The 18,763-nt window shown below is 34.0% G+C and overlaps 1 protein-coding gene across 1 annotated transcript in view; it reads left to right on the top strand.

Moving 5' to 3' along the window:
* Nucleotides 1–18,763, top strand: part of CCDC73 (coiled-coil domain containing 73) — a 47,808-nt gene that overhangs the window by 593 nt on the left and 28,452 nt on the right. The window contains 7 exon segments of the mRNA XM_079310189.1: nucleotides 1–53; nucleotides 6,566–6,637; nucleotides 9,879–9,941; nucleotides 9,943–9,951; nucleotides 10,708–10,743; nucleotides 11,833–11,907; nucleotides 13,626–13,664. The exon segment at nucleotides 1–53 is cut by the window's left edge and continues 94 nt beyond it. Coding sequence (XP_079166315.1) covers nucleotides 1–53; nucleotides 6,566–6,637; nucleotides 9,879–9,941; nucleotides 9,943–9,951; nucleotides 10,708–10,743; nucleotides 11,833–11,907; nucleotides 13,626–13,664 — 347 coding nt within the window.

The following is an 18,763-nucleotide window of genomic DNA, read 5'->3' as shown; positions in this document are numbered from 1 at the left end:
TAGACTTTAAAACAAATTTATTGGAGGCCATAGAAGAGCTGCGGATAAGAAGGGTAAATTTGTTTATCTTGAATTTGTCTTATTTTTGTCTCTCTGTAGATAATCATAATAAATATTGCTTAAGTGTGGCTGGGCCTCATGCTGTATTTTAAGTGATTCACCAACCAGGGTTTTGTTTAAAAATAGAATGGGTTTAAGTGTTGGCTGTATTGCAAATTTTCCTGTAGACAGCATGAAGGTTGTATGGGAATAAATTTGGTTTTTTTGTAATAACATATGAACTTGCTAGTGTTGATAATTGGGCTATTGATAAAATAAACTACATTAAATTATTGTCTTTCACTGTAGTTCTTCTCTTTAAGAGCAGCCTTTGATACAAAATGGAAAGAATCCAAGTATTTGCCAAGTCCCTAAGTCTTTCTCATTTCATAATTGATTTGCTGTTTGCCAGAGAAGTGGTGGTTTTAGCTGTTTACTTCTGCTTTTCAGAATTACCTATGAGGGCAAAGAGCTATATTAAAAACAATTTATTTCATCATTTTTACATTGCTAAACTATGAAACTAGACCTCTACAATAATAGTGCATTGGGAATGGGGGTGTTTTGTTTTTGAGATGAGCTGAATCCTTTTGTAGTAGTAGCAAGGTAAAATTGCTTCTGTGCTGGTAAAGGCAGCTGCTTTTTCTTGTAGTTAATTTTTCACTTGTGTTCTTCTGTGGTAACTTTTCAGTTGGTGTATGTAAACATTTTTGTCTATTTCTCCCATTAGGGTTTCTGAACTGTTGTGTGTATTGAAGGACCTAAAGTGTATTTTTCTTCATCTGATGAATTTGACCTGTTCAAAAGATGTGTATTATTACTTGCAAAATATGAGTATTGATGACCTGATTGATTTATGCCTATTTTGATCTAATTGAAATGCTGTAATCCTCTCTTTAAAAGCCATAAACAAAGGAATGACTGCCATTAAAAAGAAAAAAAAAAAAAGAGAGAGAGAAAGGCTGCATGATGTTTCTTTCTTGGTGCAGTACTGTTAAAACTGTCATGATGTGATCCCCAACTTGTGTTACAGCTGGTAGTGTTTAGTCAAGTCAAACTATTTTAGTATTGAAAATTAAGACAGAATAATTTTAATTTTATTATAATAATCAGAGAATACTTATCTTTATAAGATCTCTTAGTTGAATTTACATGGTTAACTTAATGTTGCACTTCTAATGCATTTGGTCAGAGCCTGAAGTGTTCATGGGGTGCCATGGAATTTCATCTTTTGGCATTTTTCTTTGAGTTTTTATGCCTGTTTTGTGTCTCCTGTGCTACAAGAGTAATTGTGATTTTGTTATAATTGTCTCAGAAGGGTGAATAAATTTTTTGCCTTAAAGTTGTTTTTGATTTCAAAATTGATACAAATGTTAAGAGCCACGTTCACATTTAAGACATGGTCCTAAATTTCTAAAACAGCTGTGCTTTCTTTTACCCTAAAATATATATACATATGAATATATTTACCTGTTTAGTTGGAAATTTATGTTAAAAAAGGTAAGCATTTTATAGACAACCAATTTGAAATCTTAGAGTGTCCTTGAATACATATTTGATTGGTTTTGATTTACCAATCAGTTTAGGGCTGCTTGCTTAGTATATTTGAAGTTTGGAATATAAAACATTAGTATTTTGAAGAAGCAAGAGTTATTGAATAATTGGCTTATGCCTGGTGGCATTCATTTTTATCTTTTTAACTAGAATTCTCTACTGATGTTTTTGCTTTAAAATACCTCTAAAAAAGCCCTCTCCTGATTTTAGCTGTGAATTTCTTACAAATTCAGTCAATGTGATGTTATTCTCTAAATTTTTAATTAGCCCTGAAAGAAAGGTAGTGCATGGACCAAAATACAGGGATAACTCAGAGAATTGCAGTGCTTGTCTTGCACCATGATAATTTTTCCATGGCCAAGAATAAAACACACAAACTTTAACTGTGTCATCTGCTCCATCAGAAAGTGGAGTAAAAGTGAAAATTCTGCAGGTCTCTTACTACTTTTCCTACTTCCTTTCCAGTGAGGTTCTGTAGACTGATAACCTGAGGGAGGCACTAGAGCCAGTACCAAGGATTTTTACTCTGTTTTGTCTTTGACCTCTGGTTTGGCCTCAGATGAGACTATTTTGCTTCTATTTGCATCTGTTTTCCTTCCCATTCTTTGTCTTGCTTGTCACTTCAACAGGAGACTCTGGGCAAGACCTACTGTGTATTTTGAGTTTAATAAACTGCCTGTAATGGTTGGTTAAGCTGCAGTATAAATTCAGATTAATAAAAATAAATTTGTGGATGAAATTATCTGTATGATGCCAATAAAAAGGAAAATCTTAAATGAGAAAATATTTTGAGAGACTTGATGCAATCCTTGTTCAATGCCATCATACTGTAGTTAAACTCTCAAAAACAGTTTAGAAGAGTTGCTCAGAGGAATGGGCTGTTCATTTATTTCATCTTCCAGAAGAAATCCCAATCCTTGACAGCCGTACAAGTTTGTTCTAAAGACTACATTTCTTAAGTGATTATACTTGATAAGGCTTCACTTTATTCTTTTGGCTATTCACAGGGTCTTTGTTCTCCACAGGTATTGACATAATATGAATATGTAAGTAATTAAAATCCACAAAAAAATTACATTTCTCTTTGCCCTGCCCCACAGGGATTTCTTCACACTCCAATAGTTAGAGTGTCTTCTGGTTTTTCCAGTTTTGCTTTCCCACTCATCAAGCACTGACCAAGCCAGTGCTTCCATGTTTGTCAGTCTTGTTCTGCAGTCAACTGACTGTGTTTTCTTGCTGACAGTCTTTTAACTGGATTTTATACCTAAGTATAAACTAGGTTGGTTTTTTTTTTTAGTAAAATGATAGAAACAATGACAGCTGAGTATTGGGGGAGAAAATAAGTATTTAACTGGATTTAAGAGAATAAACAGCACTGAAATTTCAGATCTCATGAGTGTGATATCCTGTGATATCGTTGCTTGAGTCAGCAAGCAGTGTGTTAGATGATAATTTTCATGTAAGTGATTAATGTGGCTTTTGATTTGGAGCTGATTACTTCAAGTTAGAGAGGAGAGTGTGGTAAGTATCAATGCAGGCCTTTCTAGGAATATATTTTGATAGATTTGTTTAAATATAGAGTAATTGTAACCTATTAAACAGTAATATTAAACTGTAACCTATGCAGTGGAGTTAAGGACAGACCAAATTTCTGTGTCTCTGCATCTGAAAAAGGAAAGTTTTTGAGAATAGATTCCAAATACAGGTTGCTATTATTTTTTAAAAACTGTCATAACTATGAAAATCCAACAATGTTTTATCAGGAACTGAAGTTAGAATTATGCTACTATAAATATCTTCTCTCCCTTTAACATTTGTCCTGGAAACAAAGCTTAAGAACAATATCCATGAAGTCTACTAAAAATTGTAGTGGTCTGCTTCATTCCTGAAGGAATTTCTAATTATAGTCTGAAACAACCAGAAACTGTAGTTTCTGTGAGTACTATTTGACCTGCATGAAAATTGGATGTGCAATTTTGTAGGAGGGAGACTGTAAGTTCAAAAAAAGATAATAAAAGTACCTAGCAGCAGTTTTGGCTGCTTGGACATGAGCCAGCTGTAGTCTGTTCCTAAATCTGTTCAGGGTCAGGAATTGAGGGAGCTTGACCAATCCACAGCCCATCTTGTAAAACTACAGCCTGAAGCAAACACTTTAAAGAAGGCTTGACACTTTCTAAAGGTTATAACGAGTAAATAAACCATCAAATTACTCCTCTTTTATTGTTATGGTAGTCTTTTTTTATAAAAACACTTAAATCCATGTAGTCCTAAGGCATCTAATAAAAATGAACACTTTTAAGGTTTTGTGGGTTTTTGATCCCTCATCAGAGTTATATAGAATACTGTTTTCCCAAATATAGCAAAAAATGTTTTTGTCTTATTAAATAGCTGATAGAACTTCTAAAAAAAAAATGCTTCACACAAGTTTTGAAAGCTTTCAATCCCAAATGGGTGAACTATAAATGTCCCTTGGAAGATGTAAAAATGATGGATAAGGTTTCACTGTTAGTGATATCACTTGAGAACATTTTTGTCATGTAATTCTCATTCTCAGTGTAAGTATTTATGATGTTTATTTTTTCAACAGTAGTTACATACATGCACATTTTTGATAGCTTCCAGATACACCCTTATAATTTGGGAATTAATTGGAGGAGTGTTGTTCACTTAGAATTTTGTTTTATCCTCTTAATTATTCACAGCAAAGGGTTTGCTTAAAAGGGAATCTAATGCAATTTTCTTACAATTTTGAGCAAGATTTTTGCTAATAATATATCATTTTCATAGCATTTGTTGATTAATGGCATAAATGGTAGAAGTTTACACCTTTTTAAAAGCTCCAAGTCGATCTCATTTGGTTTTATAACTGAAGGGAAATTAGGGGGATCTATTTTCCTTCAGAATTTATAGAATAGTAACAGAAAAAATAACATTTTAACTGTGCAGAGCTATTTGTTACAGCAGAACTGGGATTGGGAATCATTGAAAATATTTTAATAATCTTTAAAGTTCTCTCTTTTTTTTTGTCTTTTTTTTTTTTACCAAAAGTCATGTGAAATCTTTAGGTTACTTCTTCATCTGTATTCTACCAGTACATATCAGAGAAGCAAAAGCTACAGACCTTTTCTCTAGTTCCCAAATTTTAATTTTAAATGTCTGTTCAGTATTTTATATGTGAAATTCACATGAGTGCTGAGGCACATATTTAGAATTTGCAAGAATCTCTTGAAATGCTTGGGACTAGCCTCCTGTGGAAAGAAGTGTGCTTCACTCCACACATTTGCCTGTAAACTATCTGCTAATCAAGGAAGTCAGTTTTGACCTTAAAACCCTATAAAAGATGTCAATGTCAAAAAACTATTTTGAATCTCTCGGGACATATTTTACTCTTTTCTTTCTATTGATAAATAGTGGGGCTGTGAATCAAATATTGTCCTAAGTGATGCAAAGTCTTTAAAACTGTTTTGCATCAATTGTTGAAGTGTTGTAAATATCCTTGAATCAGAAACTTGGAACACTTATTCATATTGGGCTTCAGAAAGAATTGCATTTTTAAAGATGCAGTATATTTTATAGCCAAAAAAATTATGTTATCTTCTTTACTTGGGAAAGAGAAAGAGCCTCCATTTGTTCTTTCAGTGTATCAGAAAAGTTATTGCTTCATCCAGAGGTGGCATCTTTTTAGTCTCATGGCAGATTATAGTTGTTCATGGGATTGCAATTCAGTAGAATTTTACTTAAACCCCAGTATTAAGAGAATGATTCTTTTGAGGCCTTCTTTTATTTTTTATTTTTATCTCCTTTTTCCCTCCAAGTTGTGACTGTTTCCTAAGGTTCTAACCAATTTTCAAAGTGTGAATCACTTTAAGAGTACTTGAATTTTTCCAACAATTAAGATTGCAAGATTTAAACTGTAGTGAAGTTGAATTTAAGAACAGCATAAATTTTCACAAAAAAATATCAAAATGCACATTTTTGGGAGTATTTTGGGTATTGGGAGTATTCTTTTGCCCTCATACAGTCAGTTTGGCCCTTGCCTGGAATGTGTCCAACACAATACCTCAGTAAATGTTATTGGTGCAAGGATTCATCAAAGACAAATCAGGTTTAGCTTAAAGTGGTGACTTTTTCAGCAGCCTTTTGAAGCTCAGTGACACAATTAGTGCAGCTCTCCAGGTCCTTGAAGGATATTCATTATTTTGACTATGTGCAGAAACTGGACAGTGCTGAGTTGCTTATGACATGCATCAAAAAGCTGAGTATTGTTCTTGCAGGAAGTTGTGACTCTTCATAGGGGAAATTTTTGTTCTGGTTTTTTTTTTGGTTTTTTTTTTTTGAATAATGGATTTGTGAAGGACAAATTAAGGCCAATGCTCATAAAAATTGGACTCCAAAGGGAAGCTGATTCTAATTTTAATACCAGAATGTTTCAGGAAATTTCTCATAAATATTTAGCAACTGCAAGTATGAGAAGGTAACTCTCATTTATTATCAAAAGTAATAGTTTGATTCTTGACTAAGTGCTTCTGGAAGAACAGGATCTGTAACACACCTTCCTGCTATTAGTACATTTTGTGGATCATAGATGAAACACTGGACTTCAGTAATGATCTTAGATTTTCTGGTAGCTCATCTTACCAGAAATATGTGTTGATTATCCATGATTCTGTTTCAATTTCTCTTGTTTGGTAGGTCAGGAGGCTTCTTGGCACAGAAAATAACGATAAATATTTCACTTTTTCCATAATAACAGAAGTAATTGCTGACACAAACTTTTCAGTTGTCCTGGGAGATGTCACAGAGAATAAAGATTCAGATGTTTTGAGCTGAATATTTAAGATGTCCCAAAGATTGAGTCATTATGATTATCTGTATCATTGACTACAGTGGATTCTTGAAACACTTTTGCATCTCACTGAATTTCTCTTCATCTCAGTATTTTGACTTTTTTTAATGTTTTGTTTTTATCTAGGAAACAGAAACTAATTATGAAGACCAAATAAATAAAATTGTTATAGAGAAACAGGAACTTGAATGGCAGAAGGTAATTTTCCTGCATGCTTTTAGTGTTTTATCAGCTGAAATGGAATTTAAATATGTTAATATAAATTGTGATTTGTTACAATTCCTCTTTCTAGAGCTATTTTTATTTCAGTGGTAGAATGTGCTAGCCAGTAGCTTATTATTTAGTCATTAACATCAGTACATCACCTACTGCAGTAGTTTTTATTTTGATTTTGATTGTGCCCAGCTTAGAAATGTGTTTACCAAGGGAATATAAAAATATTTGGCATGACTTGGCAATCTTCAGTCAAAAGAGATGGAAATACTGAGGCAATAAGACATTTAGCTGAATATGAGGCATGTTGACACATCAGTGTGAGGGAAATTGTGTAGCAGCTTCTCTGTTTTATGCTTGGCTGTGGCAAGTGCAAATGTCAATGCAGCAAACAACTTTGCTCGCAATCTTTTGGAAATGGTAATTTCCCCAAAAAGTTATTTTGAACATTAAGTTGTATGTTATCCATACTCAGAGGTACTTTGTCAGCTATTAAATGTTGAGAATGAAGTATTCAGTGACAAAAGTCCAACATTCTTCTCAGAGTCAGGGCTCCTGAGGTTATGCTTTCCTAGGAAATGCATTCCCTTCTTTAATACAATCAAACCTATGACCCCTGTCACTAGGGCACAAGATAAAAGGCTTCACTCCGTTTATTTTACGACCCCAGAAAAAACAATAATTTCAGCTCTATCCTTGATCTTGGAATATTTAACATCTTAGTTGTAAAGGAAGGCTATTTCATCTTGGAGTTCATCCTAACCATCTTAAATTAATAATCCTAACTCTGTGCTTTTCTTTCTTGAAAGATATATATGTGCACACAGAAACAGGAAACATTTTATATTTGTAAAAGCAAGAGTGCTTTCAATTTGTAACCCTTCTTTGCTTTTCTTAACCTAGCACTGCAGTGCTTAATATTCTGGGTTCAAAAGGGAGGATTTCCACTCATTCTAAGACCTTAACAGCGATTTAATTTACCTCTCATAAAAAGATGGAGCTTACAGGTAGTGAGGTGAATTCTGTTCCTGTACTTTGCACTTAGCATTGGCACATGGCAAAGCTGATGTAAACAATGAGTGGTAGATTTTGGGAACTTCATGTGAGCAAATATTCTGGAACTTCAAAGGAACAAGCCAATAGGAATTTCCAGTCCTGGACACTCCAGTAAGATGAAAATTCTAAGTATGATATTTAGGTTGAACTTGTGACCTGCTTGTTTCTGGATGCAAAATCATATTGACCACAACAGTAGTTCAATAAGTAAACATCTTCTTCTGCTTTGTCAAAGGTTCTGTTTTACCATTTCCTTAATAGATTTTCCTTTCAGTCAACATTTCTGTCATTCATTTTATTTTACCTTAAATTTTACAAACTAGTTTGAAATAAAGACATTACATCAGCTAAGATATATTAGAATATTAAAATTTGTCTACATTTTATGAATATGTTGCTGCAGCTCCTGAAAAATATACATTCAAGAGGGAAAACATAATAATTAGAGAATACATTCCTTTAAATCTAGTGAGTATACTCATGCTTGTGTAACATCATAATATCAAAGGTGATTTTGTTCATATTTAAAAAAAAAAACCACATTTTTCTTCAGTCTCCCTGTACCACACATGCATGACATATATGGAAAATTTCTTCCAAGCCTGAATTTCTGACAGACATCATATAATGTTTTATCTGATATAATCTTGTGTGTGAGGCTTGTTAGAAAATGAATATTTGTAGACACTCCCCTGTCTTTTTGAAAATAAAATACCTCACTTGAATATACAGTACATAGTTAAGCATATAGGTTTCTTTTTCAATACATCTGTGGCAAAGTTGTATAAAGGATGACTGTTTAATGAAACCAGACTGATGTCTTCATAATTTATTTCATTATATTGGCTTGAAATCTTGTATTTTATAGTGCCATCTTAATCTGGCAGTGCTGTGGGTATAAAATTTTATTCCTGTGGTGAGCAGGAATACTGCAGTGGGAAAAGTTGATTTGCTGTCCCTGCACTACTGCACTTCACATGCTTGTCACCCCCTGGAGAACCTGTCCTTGGACACAGGGCTAAGGGACACCTGAGGAAAACCTTTCTCAAGACTTTTATATGATTCTGAATATTCATTTTTGTTCATTATTTATTATACACAAATCAAAACTTTCTCCACTCATCTTATGATGAGTTAATAATTAAATGGATGTGGAACACCTTATGTCCATGGATTCTGGTCTCCTATCTAAAGGCAACAACTCTCACTTGTACAATGTGAAAGCAACACCATCTTGCTGGAGAAAGCAGTTTTGGAAAGGAAATTATGTTTAAAAAGTCTCAATTTCTATTAAGGTAAAAGAAAAAAATTGACTCCTTGTGTGTGAAACAGATTCTCAACTTATTTTTTATCCCATTAATTCTTTTTAATAGTCTCAATTTCTATTTATTTTTGTGCAGTCATTACTGGATTGTTTCCTGCTTCACACTAATATTTCTTAGCTAAACACCCATCTATATTTTGAGATAGCTATTCAAGGACAGAGCCTCTTAATTATCTTTACCTGATATATTTCAGTGTTGGGAGCTGAAAAAATCCTGGTCTTTCATACATACCTTCCATGGTAAAGGTGAAGTATATTATAGAGAAGCATGATGCTTAAAGATGTTGGAGATTTCCAATTTGTAGAGTGTAGTATTAACCTATGAGATTATGAGATGAAATAATAGCGCAGAAAAAGTTCATCTTCACTCATTTTCTTATTTTTATGGATGAGAATAAAGTCAGGAGGAGGGTGATAGAAATCTCATCATATTGCCTTACACTTTTCTACCCTCCTTCAGCTCTTTCAGGTAGCTTGTTAAATGAGTAAAATTTAACTGCAAACAGAATAACAGATAGTTATTTTTCAATGGGATTCTATTTTTATTGGGTAATAAAATTCTATTGTAACTACATGGTCCAGTGTCAAAGTGCTGTCTTAAGATGGCAGTGGATGTGGATGGTATTCCAGAGGGGAGAATTGTTACCTGTTGAGAATTAAAGAGAAGCTGCTACCAAAAAGACAATTACCATTTAAAATTGTGTCATTTTAGTCTTCAGGGTTTTTTAGTCAGTTGTGCCTTTCTAAAAATGTTTAACAATAGGTCACCCTTTTCTTGAAATACTTTATATATGATTTGTTCTAAAATAATACTTAACTCATACTGTTGTTATTTCACACGAGCAGGAAACTCTGCAGCATCAGACTGACACACTGCAACAACAAAACAAAGAAGCTATGGCAGCTTTTAAAAAAACAGGTAACAAAATAAAGCCTTTGGCTTTGACTGGGGATTTTAAAATATGATGGCATCATAGCAAGTTATCAGTTGGCATGAAAATGTTTTTCTATTGCATATAAAATGTTAGAATATACAAAAACCAAAAAAATCATGTCCTTTCTTAAGGCCACAGCATTATGCTTGTATTTTGGCCATTCTTTCCAGATGCTACTCCTGGAATTTTTAATTTTTATATTTCAAAATCTCCTAGAGAAAATAATGCTTCTTCTAACACTTCCCTTATTGTTTTTCTTTGTTTGGTTTTCCCCCTCTAATTTAGCATGACCTCTGCAAGGGTAGATTCATAAACCATGGTAAAAGATCTGCCACACAAATTACCCAGCCCAACATTTGAAAGAATGTTTCATTCCTGCATTTTATTCTCCATATTACAATGAGCAGACACAAGTGAAGAGAGTGTTCATAGGAACTGAAACTGTTGCCCTTGGTGATGAAGAATTTGTCATTAATGCTGCATCACCATCATATCACAAAAAAAAAAAAAGAAACTGACAGTTAAGTTTGTTCCTTGAGAAAATAATTTGAGATTCACAAACTTTTCCTTGTAACTCTACAGTTCCTATAGTAAAAAAAAAAACCCAGGAATTATACTATGCAGGTTAATATAACTATATTTTCTTGTTAAATTGCATGAATAAAATTATTGCCATGTGCTGTTCTGAGTTTTTTGTTTATTTTGGTTTCTGCTTTTTTCTTATGTGACTGACAATCAAGTTGCAGGCCAGGATGTTTGCCATGGAAGAAGAAAAGGTACCCTACAATTATTTGTTGTTTGTCATCCAAAGAAGAGCATAAGCAAGTGATAATAATATAAAACTTGCCAAACATGTCCAAAGTATAAACTAAGTATATTCCAATTACATTATGTTTCTTGCTATGGCATTTGAGGAAAGCTATTGCAGCTATACAAAATATACTTTATTCTAGAGGATTATGATACATTGGGATAATTGACCTTTACAAGTAGTACTGGAAAAAAACATTTCTAACATGTCTGCCTTAGAGAAACCAGATTTTAATAGGGGTTTTATTGATTTAGCTGAGCTGGTTTCCTAAGGTACTTGACCAAAACTGAAATGAGAAATTTTAGCCTGAATTTATGTGGATTTTGTTAGCTACATAAATTTTTATGCCAGGCTGAGTGCCCAATTCCTCCTCTGAATAAAGGATTTACATTTGGTGTACAATGAACCTGTTTGAAACAGTGAAGTCAGTGAATGTCTGCATGTAGCCTCTGTTATTTCATTTAAATTTCCCAGTGGTTTAGAGCAGATGAATATGCTGCATGTGGCATAAGAACTGGCAAACTGGTTAAATGGCTTGAAAGTATATCAGAAGAAACTTTATTGTTTGCTGCATTGATACTTACTGCTATTTATTTTATATTTTCTGATTGAGTAATTTTTTCTTGTTAAGACAATTCATTTGTCCACACATACCCACTTATTAGTCTGATTTGTGTTTTCAATGACAGCTTCAGAATTAAGTTGTATGCTAATTAATTTTTCCTTCTAACTATTTCCATTGCATTGAATAGTACTTTATACCAAAGTAACTGTAAGAATAAATTAAGCTTAAGACAGAGTTGAAAGATCAGTTTCTGCACCACTGTATTCACTTGATGAATACAGTGGTAAGTGGGAAAAATATACTATTGTGTTTTCACTTTTCTTTTTATAGCAGTATTTATCTACTTTTAAAAATTATTTAGCTGAATTATTCACTAGTGAATTGTGAATAGCAGAGTAACACTTGATTTTTGTAACATTCTTTTTGGTAAATTCTTGTTGTAAATGCATTTATTCTGTCCAAAATCTGAAGTACAGCTTTTGTTGAAAGGGAAAATACCAACTTGCTGTAGAAACAAAAGAAAAAGAAATTGATGGACTGAAAGAAACATTAAAAGCATTACAGGTAAGTATTGCTTTTTAAAAATAACATTTCTTGTAATGCAAGAATTTTGGTATTAGGATTTTTACTAGCAAAAAAATTTCTGGTTTTAAGAGGGCCTTTAAGGCCTTATTGTTTAATCTTTCTAGGACAGCTCACTTTGTAACACTGAGTTTCTGTTCCAGTCTTCAAGACTACTTTAAGTCAGCCTTCCAGCTAATGTTCTTTTCCTTCAGCAGAAGGAGGGAAATTCAAAAAGTTTGTGAAATGTGCCTTCTTTTAATTTCCACAGCCTTCCTCTTTCTTCACATTCTTGTTTATTTACCTGTCTGAGATCCCTGGTTTTGGGCTCCTAAACAGAACTAAATATTCACCTGGGCCTCTAATTTGTAGGGCTCCCTGTGTTTTTCAGTGTTTTCCTCTGTTTCACTGAGAAGTTTCTGTATTTACACATTTGCATTGTAATGCATTACCTGGAACTAATTATTTTTCAACCTAAAACTGAATGGGGTAATAATTCTATTTTAAAAAAAGGGTTATAATGGATTATTATTATGATCTTGAAACTTGTGTTGGTTCTTACTAACATTCTCTTATAATGGAAGGCATTTACTTGGTAGCAGACTGTTTGTTTAATCACTTAGTTAATATGGAATGTATTTTAGGAGCAAAAAAAATTGATTCTCATGGCTGGCCTTCTGAAAAATAACTGTAAGGATTTTGTTGCCTTGCTCAGACCTTGGCATAGCACAGATGATGTAGAAAATTCATCCCTTCATGCTTGGCTGAACATAATATGTGGATAACAAGAGTAATGAAAGATCCCACTGGCCTTTCTTTTGTAAGATAAACCACAAATTTTAAAAAAATTATCTTAAATGTTGAATGTTCACAGACCAAGAATTTGTGTCAAGAACAGGTCAGATCTAGGAAATTCTGCTGTGACTTGGGGAAGCAGGAGGTGACAATGGACATCTAGTCCCAGAGAAATTGTTTGGAAATGAGCCTAGTACAAGAGTGAAGAACTTTTAATTCAGTTCTGTTCTTGTCTGTAGAGTCAGAACTCTACTTTCAAATGATTGTTCTCTAGGTTTTTTCCTAGAAATATTATTTTCCTTATAATATTTGTACACTCTGAGTTCTTTAACATTGCTCTGTTTTTCCTTCTTATACTTAAGCATTATACAAATCAAAATACTCTGTCAGTGGGGTATTAAAAAGTGTTAATGTCTTCTAATGTCAGCCTTGTATTATTAAAGCATGTGAGATTGGTACATTATATCTTTATATGCTACCATTTAGAATATGTCATAAAATGTTTTTAGTTTTTTTTCCAACAGGGGACACATTTCTTTTCCTGCAGTTGAGGGAACACTTTCATTTCTACCTCTGTCTTCCTCTCTGTTTATTTCTAAGGGTCTACAGACTGTGGTCCATTTGCATGTTACTTTTATGATGCCTGCCAGAAAACACAAGGATTTATGCACTTTTTCAAAACTCCTCTAGTAATAAATCAGTGTAAAGTGGTTTTACATAATTTCAATATTGAAGTAACATTATGAAGTAAAGTGAATCTAATAATAAATGCAATTGTGCCAGCATTAATTCAAAATATTAATTTACTGTATTGGATGAGCTAATAACAAATGCAATTGAAACCTAGGTATAATAATACTTAATTGTGCAGGTTGTTGTCAGAAAAAATGTAAATACCATTTAATGAATAACTCTCTGTTTTACAGATTTCAAAATACACTTTACAAAAGAAACTGAATGAAATGGTAAGAAAATAACAAAAGTTAAAAAAAAAGTAAAAAAGAAGAAAGAGCTTTGATGAAAAGAGTATGCTTAGAGTATAATTCACTGTTAGCTGATTTAAATACTTAAATGATATATGATAATTATCAGAAATAACACAAAGATGTATCAGCTCCAAATCTGGAAATCTTACAAATGCAATGTTTTTAGACTTTTAGTATGATAGTTACACTTCATCATGTGGTATTTTTTCCTCACTGAATTAAAGTAGAATTGGTACATTTGTTCTTTTTATAGATTAAAGATTTTTTAATAGACAGTCATTTAAGCAATGTAATTTTTTTTACTCTGATAGGATCTAGCATAATAATCTCAAATAGTAATAGAGAATTCCTAGCAATTCTTGGTTTTCCTTTTAAGAAAAACTGGTGGTTTTCCTCTCATTCTTTTTTACTCCTCAGAATTAGTTCTTAACATCAGTTTCCCTGCACAGTTTAGATTTCATCCAGTGCAGCTTTACTCCCTTTGACACAGGGAATAAATTTACCCAGAGTGACAGCACAGTGGCTCTGAACCCTGTTGTCTGTTTTAGGAAGAGAAAGAGTGAGCCACAGAAACATTGCCAGGCTTGATTGAATAAATGCTGTGAAACTTCTGCTGCTGCTCAACTGGAAAGAATAAAGATAATATTGTCAGACCATTACAAACTGTGATTTTAATTAAGAAGCTCAAAAAACTAGAGTCCAGTTTAGCTTTAAGTACCATGACATTTGTACTGAAAGTCATCTTCAACGCTACAGTGGTTTTACACAAAATATGGTGAAATTGAATAATGTGCCCTCTGACCTGGGAGATAAGGCTACAAGTTAAAGATCAAAGGCAACATAAAATGTGTTTTGTCTTAACTTCACTTTTAACTTGTATTTATTCCTAAAATGCAGCTGATTTAAAAATGTGTTGAAAATATACAGAATAATTGGACTTACATTTAGGTCATTTCACATATTCTCTTTCTTTCATAACATACAAGCTCAGTCTTCCAAATGAATGAGAATATTTAAAGGACAACACCTTTTCTTTAAGATGGAAATGCATCTATGCTGCTTTAACAAATGTATTTCTTATGTTTATAAACTTTTCATTATTTGATCATTTGAATATTTTGAAAGCATTTGCTTTGATACAGAGTATGGTAATCTAAAATGCTATTGAGTGAGGGCAAGATGCTTGAAATCCTCTTTTGCATGCAGAACTAAACAGAACAGGTACAGTTGGGACTTACTTAGGGAAAATGCTCTGAGATATGATATGATGAAAGCAAAATACCCCACAAGGTAAATAAAGTGAATTCTTTCCTATAACCTTTTGCAGTAGTGGGCTAATGCAGTTTTAGGTCAAATTCTACCAACTTTACTCCCTGAATGGTTGCACTGAATAAATGGTACATTCAAGGGATCAGGGTAGTAGCCACCCATGTAGACATAGGTCATCACCAGTGGCAAAGTGTTTAAAAATAAAATGGATGAAATTCTGAACCAATCATTTATCTGAGACCCATTTCTATTTCAATTTTGTTCAAGGCAGATTATATCATTCTCTGGTGTGTGTTTTGAGGGTAAGCAGATGTGCTGTTCAGTTTATATCTGGCACTTTAGAAACCCTGCCAGTCAGTGAAGGAGCTTCTGTGTGTACTGGGGACTGTGTGCCTTACTAATGTAGCTTTTTATTCTGTTTTTGTTCCTTTAAATCTGTTCCTTTAGAATAGTATATGCAATATTAATACTTCACATAAACACCTACTGTCCAGTTAAGTTTATACAAGTAGTGCTGATATAATTCTTACCACATATTCTATAATTTTGAAATAGTGGATGGTTTTGCTTCTTATTGGAAGAGAGACAAACAAATCAAGGCTTTTTTTAGGTATTTTATTATTTATTTGTCTTTATTGGATGCAGCATGCAGTTGTTGTGCACCTCACTGCATATAAGCAGTAGCCCTTGTGCAGGGGCTGCAGGGGATTACTACTAAGCCAGCTCAATTGATAGAACACTCAATAATCAATAGATTGAGTGTGGGCTCTGTATTGTATTTGTTTTCCTGCTGCTGAATTAGGAAGTAACTGGAGGAAAATGGTCAGGTGTTGGTCTCCTGAGAGATGATACACTAGAGAATGCCAGAATTCTCTGCATGTGGCCTCTTTTCTTGTTTCCCCTTACTGTTTTTATTGGAAACTAGATATATGTGAAACCATTTAGTGAAGCTGCAGTCAAATAGTCTAAGTTGATTAAACCCTACCACTGTTCAGAAAAGAGGGAATTTGGATCCAAATACCCCACATCATTCCCAGCAGACAGTCACCTGAACTGTGCCCAGGAACTACTTTAAGTCCTACTGGGCACAGGCCAAAATGTCTCAGGGATGTTCTAACAACAGTACAGGCATTTCCTGAGAACTTCCCTGCCACCATTTAGTTTTCTAATACAGGTGTAGTCATCAAATTAATGAAAAAGTAAATACTGCAAAACGTTAAATAAATTTCAAAAGTTGGTTTATTCTTAATAATCTAAGATAGGAATGTTGTTTTTGTTTCCTTTTTGAGTCTTTTAGTAGTTTGCCTGTAATCATCCTATGTTGTTTAAAACACAGTGAGGAGGCAGTGATACAATATAAATCAAACCCAATTATTATTAAGTAGAAAACCAGTGAGAACTGGAGGAACTGTTGTGAAAATTTTTCTATTTCAAAGACCTACAGTTGGTAGCCTTTTGCATAATTTTCATGTGATCCTGCCTTAGGTCTCCATGCCATTGCATCTCCTTTGTTTCTCTGACACTTTCACCTCCCAATTACCACCTTCTGCTTCACTGAGTACCTCTGACTAGTGACTCCATTTCCAGAATATCTCTGAGATATGAGCAATTCCCTCTTTGTGTTTCTCCAGTCACCCACTTGACCCTGAGCTATTTCTCGGGTCTAGTTCCACCAAGAAATCATTGTGCCTCAACAAGCCATATGGCCACAATCAATTCCACTCCCCATCCCAGCTTATCTTTATTACTGGTGGAGGGCAGTGCAATAATTCCTGTTCTTGCACTATCAGAATTAAGGAAGAAGAACCAAGATTCTCTGGGTCTCACTCCAACTCCAGGGTCATCCACTCCCTATCCTGCAGTGTCTCCTGGTGTTTCTTGATTGTCTTCTGTGGAAGAATGGTTTACAGCATTTTCTCTGTGAGGAGACAAATCACATACTCAGGCTTTTATTTCTCTGCCCATTAAGCCTGGAGAGCAGCCTGCCATCAAAAATCATATTTAGGCAAGTGTTAAGCTCTTAACAAAACTCTTGCAGATAGAGCAGGCCAGCTCCTTTTTTCCCTGGAAAGAGCCCTGTGAAGTAGCAAAGCATATTTCAACTTTTTGACAGAGGAGGAGGGGCTAGCACCATCTTGCTGACTAAAGAAAGGAATTGGGATGACACTAAATAAAAATGCATATTAAAAACTGCAAAACCCCTCTGATCTTGCCACAAATTATGGCTGTCTCCCTGTTCATTGATTTCTTAGAATAAATATACCTGAGGGAACTACCAGGAAAAACAAAGAAAATCTTTCCTTTTAATGTTTTTGTTTTAAAATTAGCATTAGTTAAGCACAGATCTTCAACAGTTAATTTATGATTAAGAAAAGGGGAAAGTATAAGAACATTTTCAAACTCCATTCCTTGCAGTGATTTCTGTAAGTGCTGGTGTTTCTTTACCAGTGCTTCCATTATGACTTTCCATTTGCCCGTAGTGTGTTTAATTTCATACCTTATAAAACATGAGAAATTTGTATTGTATATCCTGTTTTGCTAGTCTTATGGTGGTCATTTCTTTTGATTACTATCAGCTTTTATTATCCTCTGATGCCTGGACATGTATTGCATTTGTTACTGTGTGGAAATGGAGCCTTGCCAAAGCCAAACAGACTGGGCCAGATGCATCCTGGTGTAACTTGAATTTACACACAGGAAGGAATTTGGCTCAGTTCCTTTTAATTGCTGTGTTGCTCTACTGTAGATTGGAAATAGATTAGATACCAAAACAAATGATTATCCTTTCTGAGGAATTAATTCAACCCATTCTCTTCAGTGAAAATTAGTTTTAAAATTCACCAAATAGCACCTACAAAACAATCAACAAAAATCTTAGTGTTACAAGGGTAATAAGTAGCTTTAAAAAAAGTGTCATTGAACAGCTTCCACAAAATGAGAGAGACTGGTAAAATTCATTAAATATATTGTACTTAACTACCATGTGAGTTTTCTTTGTGCTATTACTTAGGCCAACATGTGAACAGAAGTAAAATGAAGTATTAGAGGCTTATAAAAGTAGTTAGAAACTTTCCCTACACATACACTAAGTGATTCCATCATATTTCATGATACTAGAACTGCTAATTGATACTGCAAAGTTAAGAATTACTTATTGAAAGGTTATTTATATTTTTTTCTGGGAAGCATGGGGTATTAATCTGCATTAATCTCACTAATCTAAATCAAAGTCAGCATCTTGAAGTAGTTGATGCACTTCTGATTTTTAGCAAGTGTGTTGAAAATTTAGGTGTGTCAAATACCCAAACTCTCTCCTAATTGCCCTTGGCTGTGTCATTTTTCCAAGCCCAGAACTGGAATGGATGAAGGTGTCAGGGGTCTCTTGAGATGCTCAGAGCAGGGTCAGTGGAGCCAGTGTCACAGAGCCATGTCTTGGTTTGAAGTGTCTCCATGGATAGATTCTGTAGCCTGCCTGTGCAACCTATTCCAGTTGCCCAACCTTACAACAGATTTCTTTCCCCTCAAGTTTAAGTGAAATTTCCTGTCTTTCACTTTGTGTCAGTGAGCACCACTAAAAAGACTCTGTCTGATTTCTTTATTCCTTTATACACACACACCTCCCTGGTATATAGACATTTATCAGCTCTTCTCCAGGCTGAACTGTCACAGGTTCCTCAGCTTCTCCTCAAATGCCAGGTGCTCAAATCCTTTGAGTATCATGATGACTCTGTCTCTCTTTGTGCCATTTGGTAATGGGAAAGGCCATTAGATATGAAATAGACAACTGAAACATTCTGGGAAGGATTTTG

Source organism: Erithacus rubecula (assembly GCF_903797595.1).
Source record: "Erithacus rubecula genome assembly, chromosome: 6".
Lineage (NCBI taxonomy): Eukaryota > Metazoa > Chordata > Aves > Passeriformes > Muscicapidae > Erithacus > Erithacus rubecula.
The sequence above is the reverse complement of the archived record's forward strand: the minus strand, read 5'-3'. Positions and strand labels throughout refer to the sequence as shown.